The sequence below is a fragment of the Petaurus breviceps genome, unplaced genomic scaffold, assembly GCF_028583685.1.
Source record: "Petaurus breviceps papuanus isolate PSGF00001 unplaced genomic scaffold, PetGlider_PUasm1.0 103, whole genome shotgun sequence".
NCBI lineage: Eukaryota > Metazoa > Chordata > Mammalia > Diprotodontia > Petauridae > Petaurus > Petaurus breviceps.
The window spans coordinates 2,766,102-2,781,981 of NW_027185588.1; the positions used below are offsets into that span (position 1 = coordinate 2,766,102).

Consider the following 15,880-nt stretch of genomic DNA (forward strand, 5'->3'; position numbering starts at 1 on the left):
AAAGTAGAACGTGTCAGTGTGTGTGTTTATCTCCCTTTGACAGGACGTAAGTTCCTTGTGGGCAGGGCCTATTTTTTTATTTGATCTTCCATAGAAGACAATAAATACTTGTTGAATTCAGTTGGGGTCAGAGAAGGGAGGCCTCCTGACTTGGGAGGAACTTGGGACAGCTGCATGAAAGAGGTAGTATCTGAGCTGGGCCTTGAAGGACCAGTGCGATTTCAACAGGTGGAGATGAGCTTGGCAGATGGCAAGGGAGACAGTTTGAGAAAAGAGGGTTGGACCCAGAGCCAGGAAGACCTGAGTTCAAATCATACCCCAGATACTTACTTAGCTGTGTGACCCTAGACAAGCCATTTAACCTCGATTGGCCTCACTTTCCTCATCTGTAAAATGGGGATAATAATGGCACCTACCTCCCAGGTCATCTCAAGTGAGATAACATATGGAAAGTGCTTTATGAACCTTGAAGTATTATTGTTTATGTTACCCAGGAGGAAGGCACTGGAGTATATTCAGGGGAAGGGGCCATCCAGTCCCGTTTATCTGGAGCATAGAGTAAGTCAAGTCAGCAGACATTTATTAAGCACCTGCTCTGCACAGGGCCCTGTGCTAGGGATACAGAGAAATGCAGAAAACAGTCCTTGTCCTCAGGGTGCTCACAGTCTGATGGGCGAGGTGACAATCTGAAAGTGACTGTGTACAGACAGGACCAACTGGCCATACTCTCAGAAGGAAGGTGCTAGGCTTAAGGGGGTGGGGTTGGGAAAGGCTTCTTGCCCAAGGTGGGACTTTGAAGGAAGCCTGGGAATCCTGAAGGTGGGGATGGGGAGGGAGCGAATCCAAAGCACGGGGGACAGCCAGAGAAAATGCCCAGATTTGGGAGCTGGAACATCTTGTAAGAGGTGGAACAAGGAAGTCAGACTCACTGATCAAAGAGTACGTGGCAGGGGTGGGGGAGGAGGCATGTGGTATGAGGCTGGAAAGGTAAGAGCCGAGCAGGCTATTAAGGGCTTTAGTAGCCAATCAGAGGTTTTATATTGGATCCTGGAGGTCATTTGGGGGCCCCTGGAGTTTATCGAGTATGGGAGTGACGTGCTTGAACTGGGTCTTTGGTAGATGTCTTCAATTTGACACGTTCAAAACTGAACATGAGTTAATGGTATCGTCTCCCCAAACCTTGCCCAGGCCCCCCAACCCCTGTTATTGTCAAGCGCAACTGCCATCTTCTTGGTCACCATCCTCAGCTCCATGCTCTGTCCAGCCCCTCATGTCCAATCTCTTGCCAAGTTGTATCCCTTTTACCTCTGTGACATCTCTCCCATATCTCTCCTCTGACCCTGCCTCCAGTCTGGTGCAAACCCCCATCATCTCATGCCTGCTGGAGGGTCTCCCTGCCTCAGCTCTTTTCCCCCTCCAGTCCTTGGAGCTACATGAGCACTGGAGATATTTCTTATCCAAACTCTGTTCTGAGTGACTTGCCCTGTACACATATAGTCAGTATTTGTTGTATGAATAACGAATCCACACCTTTTCAGGGCTTTCCAAAGCATTTCCTTCACAAACACCTTTTGAGGCTGGAGTAGTATTTCCCTCATGTTATAGATGGGGAAACTGAGGCAGGCAGAGGTGAAGTGAGGGCAAGGGGTCATGCATGAGTCCACGCAGCCTAACTTTATGAGGAAAGTTATTTCCACCCCTGTTTTTACAGAAGGGGAGACTGAACCCTGGTTCACACAGCTAGTTAAGTGTCAGAGTCTGGATTTGAAGCCAGCTCTTCCCGATTCCAAGTCTAGCCCTCTCCCCACTCACTCTCCATGTTGTATGAATGAGCGAATGTTGAAGCTGGGATTCCTTTCCGCAGTGATAGGCTGCAAGAATAAATGAAGTGGCTAAGCCTGGAAGGGTAAGATGATTCTGGGCTACATAAATAAGGCTTTGTAGAGTTTGGGTTTTATCTTTTGCCAAGAGTAATAATAATAATATTAGTAGTGACAACAGTGGGCACATATATGTGTACATTTGGTCCTCACAACAACCCTGGGAGGTGGGTGTTATTATCAATTCTGCATATGGAGAAACTGAGGGCAGGTAAGTGACTACCCCTCCCAGTGGGTAAGACCTGGGTTCAAATCCAGACTTTGACACTTACTATGTTAGGAGCAATAGGGGGCCGGGAGCTCATTTGGTTCTTACAACAGCCCTTTGAGGGAAGAAAATGAGGCTTGCTCACATGCACACAGACACACACACACACACACACAACACACACACACAGACATACCACACAGACACACCACACACACAGACACACACACAACACAGACACACACAGACATACCACACAGACACACCACACAGACACACACACACAACAAAGACACACACAGACATGCCACACAGACACACCACACACACAGACACATCACACAGACACACCACACACACACACAGACACACACACACGTCAGTTCAAGGCTTTCTCTACCACCCCAGCCCACCCCCTGCCCCCAGCCTCCTCTTGAGTCCGGGGCTCATCCCCCTCTGCCAGAGTTATTAATTACTGCAGCAGCCTCTTAACCAAACCCTCTACCTTCATTCTTCCTGGCTCCTTCTCAGGCTCAGTGCAGGGCCACAACCTACTTCTCCCTTTCCTGCTTAGAGCAGTTTCAGTGCCCTGGCATGGGTTTGCCCAGATACCAAAGGCTGGGGAAACCTGTCTTTACTCCCTACCACACCTCAGCTCAGCCTGCAGCCCTCATCCCTCCAGTCCTCTCCTTAGGAATTCTCAGCTCCAGATCCCTCCTTCAGGAAGTCCTTCAAGACTGACCATGCTGCTCTGCAGGCCTCTGGAGAGCCCCTTGTGCTTGAGCCAGAGGAGGAGGTTCTGGGTCAAGGCCACGGTCACAGATTGTGTCTCTTCCTGCAGAACATGTGCCCCCGGAGCTGTGGGAGCCTTTCTACACAGACCAGTATGCCCAGGAGCATGTGAAGCCCCCAGTGACGCGGCTGCTTCTCTCGGCCGAGCTGTACTGCCGGGCCTGGCGGCTTGCGTTGCCCCAGCTCGAGGCCCCACCTGGCCCTGCCGCCCTCTTAACCATGTTGGCCCGACGGGGTCTGACCCCGACACTGCCCGATCGGCCCGTGCGGGAGGCTGACCTGCGGCACCAGCCCATCCTGATGGTGAGGCCCTGAATGCTTCGCCTTGTCATTCCATTTGTCCCCTGCCATCTCCTGTGAGCTGCTGGGAGGGGGGCAGCGGCTGCGTCTTCCTGATGCCCCATTGCTCTCTTCTTTCTGCAGGGTGCCCATTTGGCTGTGATTGATGCCCTCATGACAGCCTTCGCCTCGGAGTGGACCGCGTCCTTGCCTGTCCCTGCAGCCCCAGGCAGCTGGGAACACAAGCTCCTTCTCTGGGTGGACTCGGTAGGCAGAGGAGGCTGTGGGAATGGGGGCAGGGGGATTTCTGGAATGACTTGGAGAGCCTGCAGGGGTGAGCCCAGGCAGAATTGAGGTCCAAGAGTCCCTTACTGATCCTCCCAGGACCAAAGTCTAGACTTTCTCCCAAGGCCTAGCGAGTCTCACATTGCCCTTTCTTGCCCCTCTTAGACCATGCGGCGACTACAGGAGATGACAGAACGGGAAGCAGCTCAGAGAACCCCTGTGCCCCCAGCAGACAGTACTGCCCAACCCTCGGTGAGGCCTGGCAGGTGGGGTGGGCAGGTGTGGCCTAGGGAACCTGGACCCCGACATCCTGGGGACAGGCTGCCCCTCTGCCTCCTCTTTGGGGCTGGGGCTGCGGCAAGGCAGGGCTGGGGTGTGACTTTTTCTGTATCTCTCTGTCTCTGTCCCCGCACTGCCGCATTCTCCTCCTCTCTGCCCCTCTCTGCGCCTCAGTGTCCCACCCGCTGGTACTGGAAGCTCGTTCCCGTAAGTGGGTGCGCCTGGCCCTCAGCTCCATTCTGTCCCCGCACCCTGACCTGTGAGCAGAGGATCTGCGGCCCTAGGGAAGGGGGAAGGGGCACATCCTCTGGGGAGGGGGCAGGATAGGGAGAACTGGAAACTCATCCCCAAGAAAGAAGTCAGGGTGTCTCGGATCCTCTGTTCACACTGGCCTCTGCAGCCCTGAGGGCCCCCTGGGGGAGGCATCCTGCTGCATGCTCTCGCTGCCCTGCCTGCTTCTCCTGGGCTCCCTCCGTCTCCACCCCAAGGTGCCAGAGCTGGGGGGGGTCAACAGGTCTCACTGAGGCCCAGACCTTGCAAACGGCTCAGGGCTGACTGGAGGACAAGTCTCTTACTTGCCTTTAAGGTCTGAGCCGGGGGCTGAGGGAACCCCAGAGAAGAGGGGGAGAGGCCAGAAACCCCAGATTAGGGCAGATTAAGGAATGGGCCTCCCCTCCTAGGAATGACCATGGTGATCTGCTAATGAGCCCTCAAGGATGTCCCAGGGTGTGGGGCTGGTTCAGGGGTGGGGGAGCCCTCAGCAGACAGGATGAGGTCAGGGCCCCCCTTCCCCCTGGCCTGGAGCCTGTGTCCTGCCGCGGCCCCCGCGCTGACGCCCCCTCCTCTCCGCCCCCTCAGCACGCCGTTGCCTTCTGTTTGAAGGAGTCAGGGAGCAAACCCCCTGTGGTAACGTATCTCCAACCTCTGTCCTTCCTGCTTTTTGCTCTCCCTGTCACTGCTCTTCTCCCCACCAGGCCAGGCTGGGCCAGCTCCCACCAGCAGAGGGCCCCTCTCGCTCTGCGCTCTGCTCCTCCTCGCTCTCGGGGCCCCTCAGTCCCTCTTTCTGCTGCATGTCGCTCCCTCTCCCCCATAGCCTCAAGGACTCACGCACCCAGCCTCCCTGCAGTGGCTGCATGCTCTCCGACTCCGGCCCATCCGTGACCACTGACCCCTGACCTCTTCCTTCTGCCCCACAGATCCGGTACCGAAAGGACCGGGCCGTGGCCCGCAGGGCCCCCTGTTTCCCTGTAGTGTCGGGTCTCCAGGACCTGGCCAGCGGAGCTGCCCTCGCTGCTATCATCCATTGCTACTGCCCCCAGCTGCTGAGGCTTGAGGGTAAGTGTCCAGGCGGGACTCTCCAGACCCCAGCATCTCTGTCCCCGGCCAACCCCAGAACCCATGCAATCAGCAAGGATTTATTAAATGCCTCCTTGGGGTAGCTCGGTGATGCAGTGGATAGAGTGCTGGGTCTGGAGTTGGCAAGACTCATCTTCATGAATACAAATCTGGCCTCAGGCATTTACTAGCTATGTGACCCTGGACAAGTCACTTCACCCTGTTTGCCTTACTGTTCTCATCTGTAAAATGAGCTGGAGAAGGAAGAAAATGGCAAACCCTCCAGTATTTTTGCCATGAAAGCCCCAAATTGGAGTGGCTAGGTGGCACAGTGAATAAAGCACCGGCCCTGGAGTTAGGAGGACCTGAGTTCAAAAATGGCCTCAGACACTTAACACTTACTAGCCATGTGACCTTGGGCAAGTCACTTAACCCCAATTGCCCTGCCTCCCTCCTTCCAAATAGCGCAAAAAAAAAAGCCCCAAATGGCGTCACAAAGAGTTGGACACAAGTGAATGTATATTTACAGCCTATATCAGATTTCATGCCATCATTTTTTTATTAGTTAATTTATTTATTTTTAGTTTTCAACATTAACTTCCATAAGTTTTATGTTTTCTCCCCTTCCCTCCCCCACTTGTGTCTTGAGTAGGGGGAGAAAATTTGGAACTCAAAAGCTTGTGGAACCGAATGTTATGAACTAAAAATAAATTAATAAGTTTAAATAATAAATTTAAAAGTAACAATTAAAAAGATCAGACACAACTGAAACAATGGAACAAAGCAAGCACCTTTTCTGTGCCCGGCAGAGTGCTGGAGATAAAAGAGAAAAATGGGTAGGCCCTGGCCTCAAGGAGCTTACATTCTATTGGGGAGACTGTGTGTGTATATGTGTGTGTGCATGTGCACACAAGTATGTATGTGTCTGTGTGTAAACATATACACACATATCTATATCAAAAGAGAGGGACAGAGACAGAGAGGGAATGAACAGATACCAGCTGAATAGAAGGCACTTTGTCAGGAGAAGGGGGTGGGGCTCGACAGAAAGCAAACTCTCCCTCTGGGCTCCGTGTCCCAGGTATCCTGACAGGTGCTCCTTCCTATCTCTTTGCAGATGTATGCCTGAAGGACACCATGTCTGTGGCAGACAGTCTATACAACCTGCAGCTGGTCCAGGACTTCTGTGCTGCCCGCTTGCCAGGGGGCTGCCCCTTGGCTCTGGAGGACTTGCTCTATGTGCCCCCCCTCCTCAAGGTGACCCTGGTGTTCAGGACCCCACCAGAGTCCTGAAGGCTAAGCTGGGGCCGGGGGAAGAGGGATAAGGAATCCACGGAGGGACAGCACAAGCAGCATCAGGACCATTCCCTTCTCAGCCTGTCTCTCCCTGCCTATCCCCCAAGAACATCCAGAGAAAGGCCACTCAGGATGTAAAGGGCCTGGAGGTCATGTCATAGGAGGTTGATGGAACTGGAGATATTTATCTAGAGACTAGATGGTGGGTGGAGGGGGAGGACAGACACAAGAGCTGTCTTTGGTATCAAAGGGCTCGAAAAGGACTTGGTCTTGTTACACCTGGCCCCCAAAGGCAGAACTTGGAGGAGAGGGAGGAAATCGTAGAGGGGTGCATTGAGACTCAGAAGGAAAACCTTTGTAAGAACGAGAGTTGTCCTCGAGTGGAGGACTGGGTTTCCTTGGGAGGTAGTGAGCTTCCTGTCACGGGAGTTTCTCAAGTCAAGGCTCCTTGGCACTCGCTGGGCTTGTTGTGGAGGGGGTTTTTGTTGCCCCTTCCAATTCTCAACTTTGGTTTCTCTTGGTCCCCAGACTAATGTGGCTGTGCTGCTGGCCGAGCTGTTTCTTTGCTTTGAAGTGTTGAAACCAGATTTTGTGAGGCCCAAGGAGCTGCCAGATGGGCGAGGTGAGGCTGGAGTGAGGACTGGGACAGGGAAGCAGAGTGGGGAGGTGGCGGAGGGCCTCAAGAGCTGCTGTGAAATAGCTGGGTGATCCAGTGGCTACAGTATTGGACCTGGAGTCAGGAAGACCTGAGTTTGAATCCTGTCTTAGATACCCCCTAGCTAGGAGAGTGGGAGTGCTGCATAGAGCTAGGCCAGGGCTTAGGCTGGAGCTGGTGTCCTCTCTGGGCTGTGGCCCCATGTTCCCTTCAACTCTGCCTTAGGTTCCTCTCCTGGGGTCAGTGAAGCTTCTACCCCCCCAAGTGGCAATGGAGCCAGGTACGGCCTCCTCCCCACCAGATCCTCTGGGGCTCCTCAGGTCCACCCATCTCTTCCCTCTGTTCTGTTCCCCTTCCCCTCAGCCCCTGGATTCCCCCTGGAGGCTTGGGACAGAGCCCCTAGGTACTGTTGCTCTGGGTTTTGGGGGCTGGTGGGGGCAGGGATGTATCACATGAGTTGATTGCATTTCCTTCCCACCTGCAGCTCCCCCGTTTTCAATTTCCGGCACCCACTTCTGTCTCCAGGGGGGCCACAGTCCCCCCTCCGTAGCTCATCAGGTGAGAAGGAGCTGGGGAAGGGGATGGGAGGAGAGGGTTCACCTGCCTTCTGTTCCCCTGCCCCTCCCCCACTGTCCTTTAGCCCTAATAAAGCTGCTGGAGCTGACCTCTGACTCCCCACAGGTTCACTGCAGTCATCACCCTCCATGACTCACATAGAGGCTTTCGGGAAGGCATGGAACCGGCAGCTCAGGTGAGAAGTCAGAGTCAGGAGGCTTGGGGGTAGGGTTGGGGGTGGAGTTGGGTGGCAGCTTAGGGCCAGAGGGGAGAGGGTGTGGAGGAACAGAGGTCAGGTGCCTGGTTCTTTAGCCTCTTGGTTCTTTTCTCTGTAGGGCCCCAATTTTCCTTCTCCATCTATTGGTGGTCAATGGGCCCCAGCCTCCCTCAACCCCATCAGGTCCCTCAGTAGCAACTAGTTTCCCATCGGTCTGTACACTGGCTAGACTGTGATGACAGCCACTTGGTCTTCATGAATAATGGGCCTTTTGGGAAGTCCACTGGTTGAGGCAAGACCTCCTTCTGTCCCATGTTTTTGGGTTCCTTAGCTACCCTGAGGGTCCAGTAGTGTTTAATGTCCATCTCTTGGTCAGTTTCTGTTGCCCTAGTAGCTTTATCTGGCAGTTCTGGTTCCAGACTGAAAGGATAGCTGTAGACTTCAAGTCTACTGCTGAATCCTGAGGGCCTCCAAGAGCAGGATTGGGAGAGGTGCCCCGGCCAAAGTCCAGAGCAAGGCATTGGAGAGGGAGTGACTGCGGGACTGTGGAGTGGGCCAGGGGTTCAAGGCTAGAGTCTTAGCCCCCGTCTGGCCCCCCCCCCCCAGCCGCCCCCTGTCCCAGGCTGTATCTTTCAGCACTCCCTTTGGCCTGGACAGCGACGTGGACGTGGTCATGGGTGACCCAGTACTGTTACGCTCTGCTAGCTCTGATAGCCTGGGTCCCCCACGGGTTTCAGCATCGCAGCCTCCCCCAGAGCCAGCCCCAGAGCCTGGGGACCTCCCCACCATAGAAGAAGCCCTACAGATCATCCATAGTGCTGAGCCCCGCCTGTTGCCGGATGGTGCCGCTGATGGTGGCTTCTATCTCCATTCCCCCGAGGGACCCTCAAAACCTATGCTGTCTTCATCCTACCCATCTGAGACCTTAAAACCTCCTGCTTACTACCCCCATCCAGAGGGGGCCTCCAAAGCCTCAAAACCACCCTTGGCTTCACCCTACCTGCCTGGAGAGGCCTCTAAGCCAGCCGTACCTGAGGGACCCCCAGCCACACCTACCCACTCTGAAGTGCGCATGACAAGCTTTGCAGAAAGGAAGAAGCAGCTGGTGAAGCCAGAAGGTCGGGCTGGAGAGGAGGCTGGGGCAGGGGGCCCTCCTGAGGCCCCTCCAGAGGCCCTGAGCTCAGAGATGAGTGAGCTGGGGGCAAGGCTAGAGGAAAAGCGCCGAGCTATTGAGGCTCAGAAACGGCGCATTGAGGCCATCTTTGCCAAGCACCGGCAGCGTCTGGGCAAGAGCGCCTTCCTGCAGGTGCAGAGGCGAGAGGCTGGTGCTGAGAGCGACGGGGATGGTGTCGATGGGGACAATGGCTCTGGTGCACAAGCGGCTGAAGGTGCCCCAGACTCAGTGCCTGGTGAGAGGCCAGCTGGTGAGGGCCGCGGAGAGCCTTCCGAAAGGCCCAAGATGGTGACCTTTTCCCCAGAGGTGGGATCTGGCCGACTTTCAGAGGAGGGCCTGGGGGACTATAACCGGGCGGTCAGTAAACTGAGTGCGGCCCTGAGCTCTTTGCAGCGGGACATGCAGCGGCTCACGGACCAGCAGCAACGGCTCCTGCGGGAGCCTGAGCACCCTGGGCCTGGCCCACCTGCTGCTGCCTGGATCATTCCTGGTCCTGCTGGGCCCCGGGCTCCCTCCCCGGCCCCTGCTCGCCGTGCCCCACCCCCTCGATCACCCCAGCCACCCCCACGCCGAGCCTCCGTCCCTGCTTCGACCCCAGCTCCCCGGAGCCCCAAACATGCCCGGCCTGCAGAGCTCCGGTTGGCGCCCTTGACTCGGGTATTGACTCCACCGCACGATGTAGACACTCTTCCTCACTTGCGCAAGTTTTCGCCATCCCAGGTGCCCGTTCAGACCCGTTCATCTATCCTCTTTGATGAGGATCAGCCTGACCCTGGCTCTGGCCCTTCAAAACAAGAGCCTGAGCCTGGACCCAAGCCGGGAGAGGTACCTTCTGAGCCCCTAGGAGGGGCCACCACTCCATCTGGCCGGCCAGGGCTCATCGAGATCCCACTGGGGAGCCTGGACAGTGATGGCGATGGGAGCCCCCCTGGAGGGGATGACTCTCTGGAGGAGGCTGTGAATGGAGAGCCACGGCCGGGCCTGGGTTTCTTCTATAAGGTGAGATGGAGGGGAGCTCAGGGGATGGCGCCTGGACCAGGGTAAGAGCAGCTGGGGAGATGGATGGATGTCCTCCACAGGATGAGGAGAAGCCAGAGGACGAGATGGCACAGAAGCGGGCTAGCCTGCTGGAACGGCAGCAGCGACGGGCAGATGAGGCACGGAGGCGGAAACAGTGGCTCGAGGTGGAGAAGGAGCAGAAGAAGGAGGAGGCCGCTCGGTGAGCTTTGGCTGGGGCCCCTCTCCCCTCTCCTAGCCCTGCTCTGGGGAGGAGCCCGTCCTGGGGGTTGAGCTGCAGGGAGCTTGGTCCCTTGTTCTCATTTCCCCGACTCCTGAGCTCCCACTTGTGCACTCATTTTGCCTCCTGGGGCCTCTTTGAGCTTGACTAGGTCCTTGGGCTCAGAAGTCTGCTGTCAGCATCCCTCGTGTCCCTTCTCTGCCTTTCTGCCCTTTGCCATCCTCTGAACTCCTTAAGTCCATTTTCTAGGGCTTATTCAAAAGAAAAAAAAATTCAGTGCACAGTTTCAGAAATAACTTACCCAGGAGAAGGGGCTAGATGCATACACTAAAGAAATCTGCCCAGTCTCAGGAGAGGTGATTCTAAACTTTCTAAGCTATTCTGTGTAGCCACATTCCAGTACCTAGTTTGGCTTCTCATAATTCTAATTCTCCCATGCCTGGATCATCTGGCTGCCTTGGGGGCAGGGAGCCCAACTGGGAACCCTCATCTCTTAATGAGGTGTAAGAGCCCTAGATTTGGAGTCTCAGGACCTGGATTCAAATCATGGCTCTGACACTTGTCTGTGGGACCTTGGGTGAATCACATAACTATTTTGGAGCCTCAGTTTCCTCTTATGGCTGAATTAGACTAGGATATCTAACTAACAATATACTATAAAAATAACTATAACAATAAATAACAATAACTAACTAACAAGAGATGCTATTCAAAAGTGACTGGATTCTTCTTGCTTGCTATGAGTCTCCAAGCAGAGTTAGGATGAATGCTTTTAGGATATTTTGTAGAGGTGTTGTAGAAGTTCATGGGGACAACTAAGGGGCTCAGTGCTGGTCCCAGAGTCAGGAAGAGCTGAGTTCAAAATTGGCCTCAGATAATAGATAGCTGTGTGACCCTGGGCAAGTCACTTGACCTTTGCCTCGGTTTCCTCATCTCTAAAATGGGGATGATAATAGCAACTACCTCCCAGAGTGGCTGTGAGGATCCAGTGAGATATTTGTAAAGTACTTAGCACAGGGCCTGGTAAGTATATGTAAATGCTAGCTGTTACTGTTACTAATTTTTTTGTTGTTGTTTTGGAGGGGGAAAGGTAGGGCAATTGGGGTTGTGACTTGCCCAAGGTCACACGGCTAGTTTTTTTGTGTTAAATGTCTGAGGCCAGATTTGAGCTCAGGTCCCCTTGACTCCAGGGCCAGTGCTCTATTCACTGCGCCACCTAGCTGCCCCTGTTACTGTTACTATTAGTTATTATTATGAGCTAGATAAATGGGCCCTGAGGTCCTTTCCTGCTATGTGACTGAGCTCTAAGACTCCTCTCAGCTTTAATCTTACGGTCCTTTAATCATCCCCAGACCCCATCCAATCATTTGGGGACTAGCTTTCTTGGGGCACACTGGATCAAGCTCATTGGTCCATTCCACACATTCATAGCTCCCTTCTAGCCAATTGGGAAGCCTCTCTGTGGTCTGGTGGGCTTAGGGGTGCATTGCCCACAACCCTGCCTCATTTTTGACCCACTGCTCCTCAGAGGGGACATAGATGGCACAGATTTCCTGGGTCATCCTTCCCAAATTGGAATCATTTAGTCTGACACCCACATTGGACACTTCCAAAGCTCACCAAAGACAGGTCTGTTCTTTATGCTCACTTCTCATTTCCTATTCTGGGCCTCTGTTTTCCCTCAGCTTGGCCCAGGAGGAGAGGGCCCGAGTTGGGGCTGGGGTCAGCCTTGAAGAGGAGGGCCCAGCCCGGAGAGGGGACTTCACAAGACAAGAATATGAGAGGCGGGCACAGCTGAAGTTAATGGACGACCTGGACAAAGTACTGCGGCCTCGAGGGGCAGGAGGCGGGCCGGGCAGAGGGGGTGCCCGTCGGCCCCCTCGACCTCGATCTGGATGCTGTGATGATTCGGCTCTAGGCCGCAGTCCCCGAGGTCTCTTGGGTAAGGGGGAGCATGGAGGAGCTGGTGATGGTGGTAGGGGTTGCCAAGGGAAGAAAATGAGACTGAGGATCACATTTTCTATTTCTCCCTACCAGGGTCCCGACTTAGCAAAGTTTACTCCCAGTCCACCCTGTCCCTTTCCACTGTGGCCAATGATTCTTCCAACAACCTTGGGGTAAAAAGGCCCACATCCAGGTAAATTTAAACTCCTCCTCCACCCCTCCCCACCCCAACCTACCGAATCTGAGTCTATCGGTGTGTCTGGTTGTCAATGTGGTCTCCTTCCTCAGGAGCTTCCTCAAGGATGCCATCCTTATGGACAAAAGGGTTCAACCTTGGGCAAGCTAAACTCACTCTGGGGTTTTGTTTTTAAGCCAGTTATTCTTTGTACCAGACCTGTATACCATGACAATTGGGGCAAACTTGCAAAATTCTAGAATGGGTTATTAAAGGGATAGTTTACGAGCATTTAGAAACAGAAGCAGCGATCACTAGAAATCAACATGGGCTCATCATGAACAAGACATGCTAGATGACTTCCCCCCCCCTCCACTTTCTTTGACCAGACTGATAGATCAGGAAAATGTGATTGCTATATTCTACTTGGATTTTGGCAAAATATTTTATGCTATTTTTGAGGACAAAATGGAAACAATGGGCAGGATAATAGTAGTTAACACTATTCACAAATTTTCAGGTGCAAAGGGTAGTGATTAATGTGTTGATGTCAACTTGGAGGGCTTACAAGAAGTGGGGAGATGTGCACGTACTCTTGGCATCTCTATCGTCTGGCACAAAGTAGGCAATTAACAAATGTGTTTGGTTGAATTGACAACTCTACCTTTCAAGGATCATTTGAAGAAGCTAGGGGTGTTTAACCTAGAGAAAAGAAAATTTAGTGGGAAAAGGATTATGGTCCTTAAGTAATTGTAGGGACATTAGAGGGTAGAACTACAAGCAAAGGGTAGAAGTTGCTGAACCACAGATTTAGGCTTAATGTAAGTAAGAACTTCCCACTATTTCAAAGGACTTCCATTACAAGAGATCGTTGAGCAGAGGCTGAATGAATGAATAATTGGATAGGGTTTATCCATCAAGTGGGCAGTTGGACAAGATGGCTTCTAAATCTGAGATTCTGTGAATCAAGGAGACTAGAGAAGGAACCATGTGCCAGGCTCCCCCAGAGTAAGAGGCATCTGGAAGACTTCCTTCTCCACTGAAGTGGCATCCCTTTCTCTTCAGGGCTCCTTCTCCATCAGGCCTGATGTCCCCCAGTCGCCTGTTGGGTAACCGAGATCGGGACTGGGAAAATGGGAGTACTGCCTCATCACCGGCTTCTGTCCCAGAATACACAGGTAAGGCCTTAACTGGGCACTAGTTGGAAAAGGGAATGAATGGAGACAGGATGGTGGCAAGGGTGGGGAGCTCACAGGGGTCGGTTAGGAACCTCTGGCTCTATACCCAGCACAGGGTGTAGTGGTAATAGTCACCGGACCCCCAGATTCAGATACTTTTCTCATCTCAGTTTTCTCATGTGTAGAGTAAGGGTAAGGATACTGTCAGGTAAATCACTTACCTAACAGGACTGTTTTGCTGGCATTTTGCAAAGGTGAGATTGAGTTGCTCATCTTTTTCTAATTATTACTTCCTTCTCCCCCTCATGCCCCAGGCCCCAAGCTGTACAAGGAGCCCAGTGCCAAGTCCAACAAGTACATCATTCACAATGCATTGGCCCATTGTTGCCTTGCTGGCAAGGTCAATGAATCTCACAAGAACCGCATCCTGGAGGTGAGGGCAGGGCTGGGCCCATGGCATCCCTATAGAAATCTCTATCCAGTCTGCGCGAAGCCCACCTCCCCTTTTCTCCCTCAACCCATTCTTCTTCCCCAAGTTCCAATATCCCCGATTCCTCCCGTCTCCTCTCCCCACCCCCACCATCGGCCTTGTCCTAACAACTTATCCTGATCCCAGGAAATTGAGAAGAGCAAAGCCAACCACTTCCTGATCCTCTTCCGGGACTCAAGCTGCCAGTTTCGGGCATTGTACACGTTCTCTGGGGAGACAGAAGAGATGTCCCGCTTGGCTGGCTACGGCCCCCGAACCATCACCAAGTCCATGGTCGAGGGAATCTACAAGTACAACTCGGACCGGAAACGCTTCACACAGATTCCCGCCAAGACCATGTCCATGAGCGTGGATGCCATCACCATCCAGGGCCATTTCTGGCAGACCAAGAAGCCCAGTACCCCAAAGAAGCCCAGCACCCCTAAATAGCCCAGACATTTCCTGCCTAGCACTCTTAAGGCCTGGACTCTGCCCCAGAGCCAGCCAGGGGGGCTTCTTTCCCCAAGGGCAGCTCTCTAGAGGGATGGTAGAGGCCCTCTGCTGGGGTGACGGGGGGTGCTTTTTACCACCCTATCCCAACCTGGGCTCTTCTCCCCTCCCTGGTTAGGAGACTGAGGGCAGAAGGGGGGTCTCAATTCTTGCTCTGGCCCCCTTCTCAGTCCTCTCCCCAAATGCATGTTTCTTCTATCCCAGAGCCTCTTGGAAGCAATGTCTCTGTTCCGTACTCCCCCAGCCCACCCCAGCCACCTCTTGCCTGGACAGATTTTGGTCCCCAATGTTGGGGGGCTCCCCATCTCCAAGCCTTTGGAAAGCCAATTTATAAATTCTGGCCTGAGCCAGGGTTGGATTCCAAAGGGGACTGGACCTGCATTTGACTTTTTTTTTGAAGGGGGTGTTGGGGGTTGGTTTCCTTACACCCCAGGCCTCTAGGTCCTTTTCTTCCTGGAAGACTCTGGAGGGAGTTCCTTCATATTTGTGTCGTGTCCTGCTGTGGGGAGGGGGAAGCTGGGAGCTTCAGGGACTCAGGGCTCAGCTCAACAACCCCCTGCCCCTGTCTGTCCTCCCCACCTTGAATAAAATAATTTAAAGAGATGTTCTTGACCCCTTCCTCCTGGGAAGGGGTGGCTGGAAGCTGAGGAAGGGAGTCAGGGCAGGCTTGAGAGCATCCGGACCAGACCCTAAACAGAAATCCCTCCAGCCTCCACACTAAGACCCTCCAGTAATGGGGAAGAGTTTATTCCTAAATCTTTCCTCATATTGAGCCAGAATTTCCTGTCCTTGCTCCTCACAGCTCTTCCAATCGCTAGAGGGGCTCCCTCCTGAGCCAGTTTCTGTAGGTCAAAGGTCCCTAGTTCATCAGTCATGGTCTCAGTCCCTGGCCACCATGTACCTGTGAATCTTCTGTCAGTATCCATCCTGAAACATGGCACAGCTGTGTTCCTGAGGGCCGTGGTCCAGCCATCATAATCGTTCTGGACACCATCCTCTCTTTCAACATAGCCTCTCCATTGGCTTTTTTTGTCTCAAGTTCCAACTCATACTGACCTTACAGTGCTCTAAAGCTCCCAGATCTTCACACTAACTCTCATCAAGCCACGCCTCCCATGTCCTATTTTTGCCATTGATTTTTTGAACCCAGAGAACTTACTTTTTACCTAATTAGATCCAATCCACTGTAGCCTGTTAAGTAACTTTTAGCTCCTGTCAGCTATGTTGGTTATATCTCTATCCTTGAGCTGGTCTGAGCTGGGACACTCCTGCCCACCCCTCTTCCCTCCAGATGAGTATTTGCACATTAAGACAGCCATTTCCCATTGATAAGTGATAGAGTGAGGGCCTCAAAGAAGGGTTTGGCTATCCAAGAAATGCTTTCTGGAGAAGGTTGCTACAGAGGAGGGAAA

The 15,880-nt window shown here is 53.3% G+C and overlaps 1 protein-coding gene across 1 annotated transcript; it reads left to right on the forward strand.

Moving 5' to 3' along the window:
- The first annotated feature begins 973 nt into the window (after positions 1 to 973).
- On the forward strand, positions 974 to 15,071 carry CAMSAP3 (calmodulin regulated spectrin associated protein family member 3). Its single transcript, XM_069106002.1, has 18 exons — positions 974 to 987; positions 2,877 to 3,183; positions 3,304 to 3,426; positions 3,610 to 3,696; positions 4,582 to 4,629; positions 4,920 to 5,058; positions 6,176 to 6,315; positions 6,883 to 6,976; positions 7,235 to 7,289; positions 7,494 to 7,567; positions 7,691 to 7,760; positions 8,388 to 9,954; positions 10,035 to 10,174; positions 11,878 to 12,134; positions 12,230 to 12,329; positions 13,377 to 13,489; positions 13,804 to 13,922; positions 14,106 to 15,071. Exons 1-18 carry the CDS (start codon positions 974 to 976, stop codon positions 14,406 to 14,408), a joined length of 3,750 nt encoding a protein of 1,249 aa, XP_068962103.1. The 3' UTR covers positions 14,409 to 15,071.
- Positions 15,072 to 15,880: the final 809 nt, after the last annotated feature.

Excerpts from the sequence above, each read along its gene's own strand:
- CAMSAP3 (XM_069106002.1), top strand. Across the intron at positions 10,175-11,877 it reads AAGAAGGAGGAGGCCGCTCG|CTTGGCCCAGGAGGAGAGGG; the intron begins GTGAGCTTTGGC and ends GTTTTCCCTCAG. Across the intron at positions 12,135-12,229 it reads CAGTCCCCGAGGTCTCTTGG|GGTCCCGACTTAGCAAAGTT; the intron begins GTAAGGGGGAGC and ends TCTCCCTACCAG.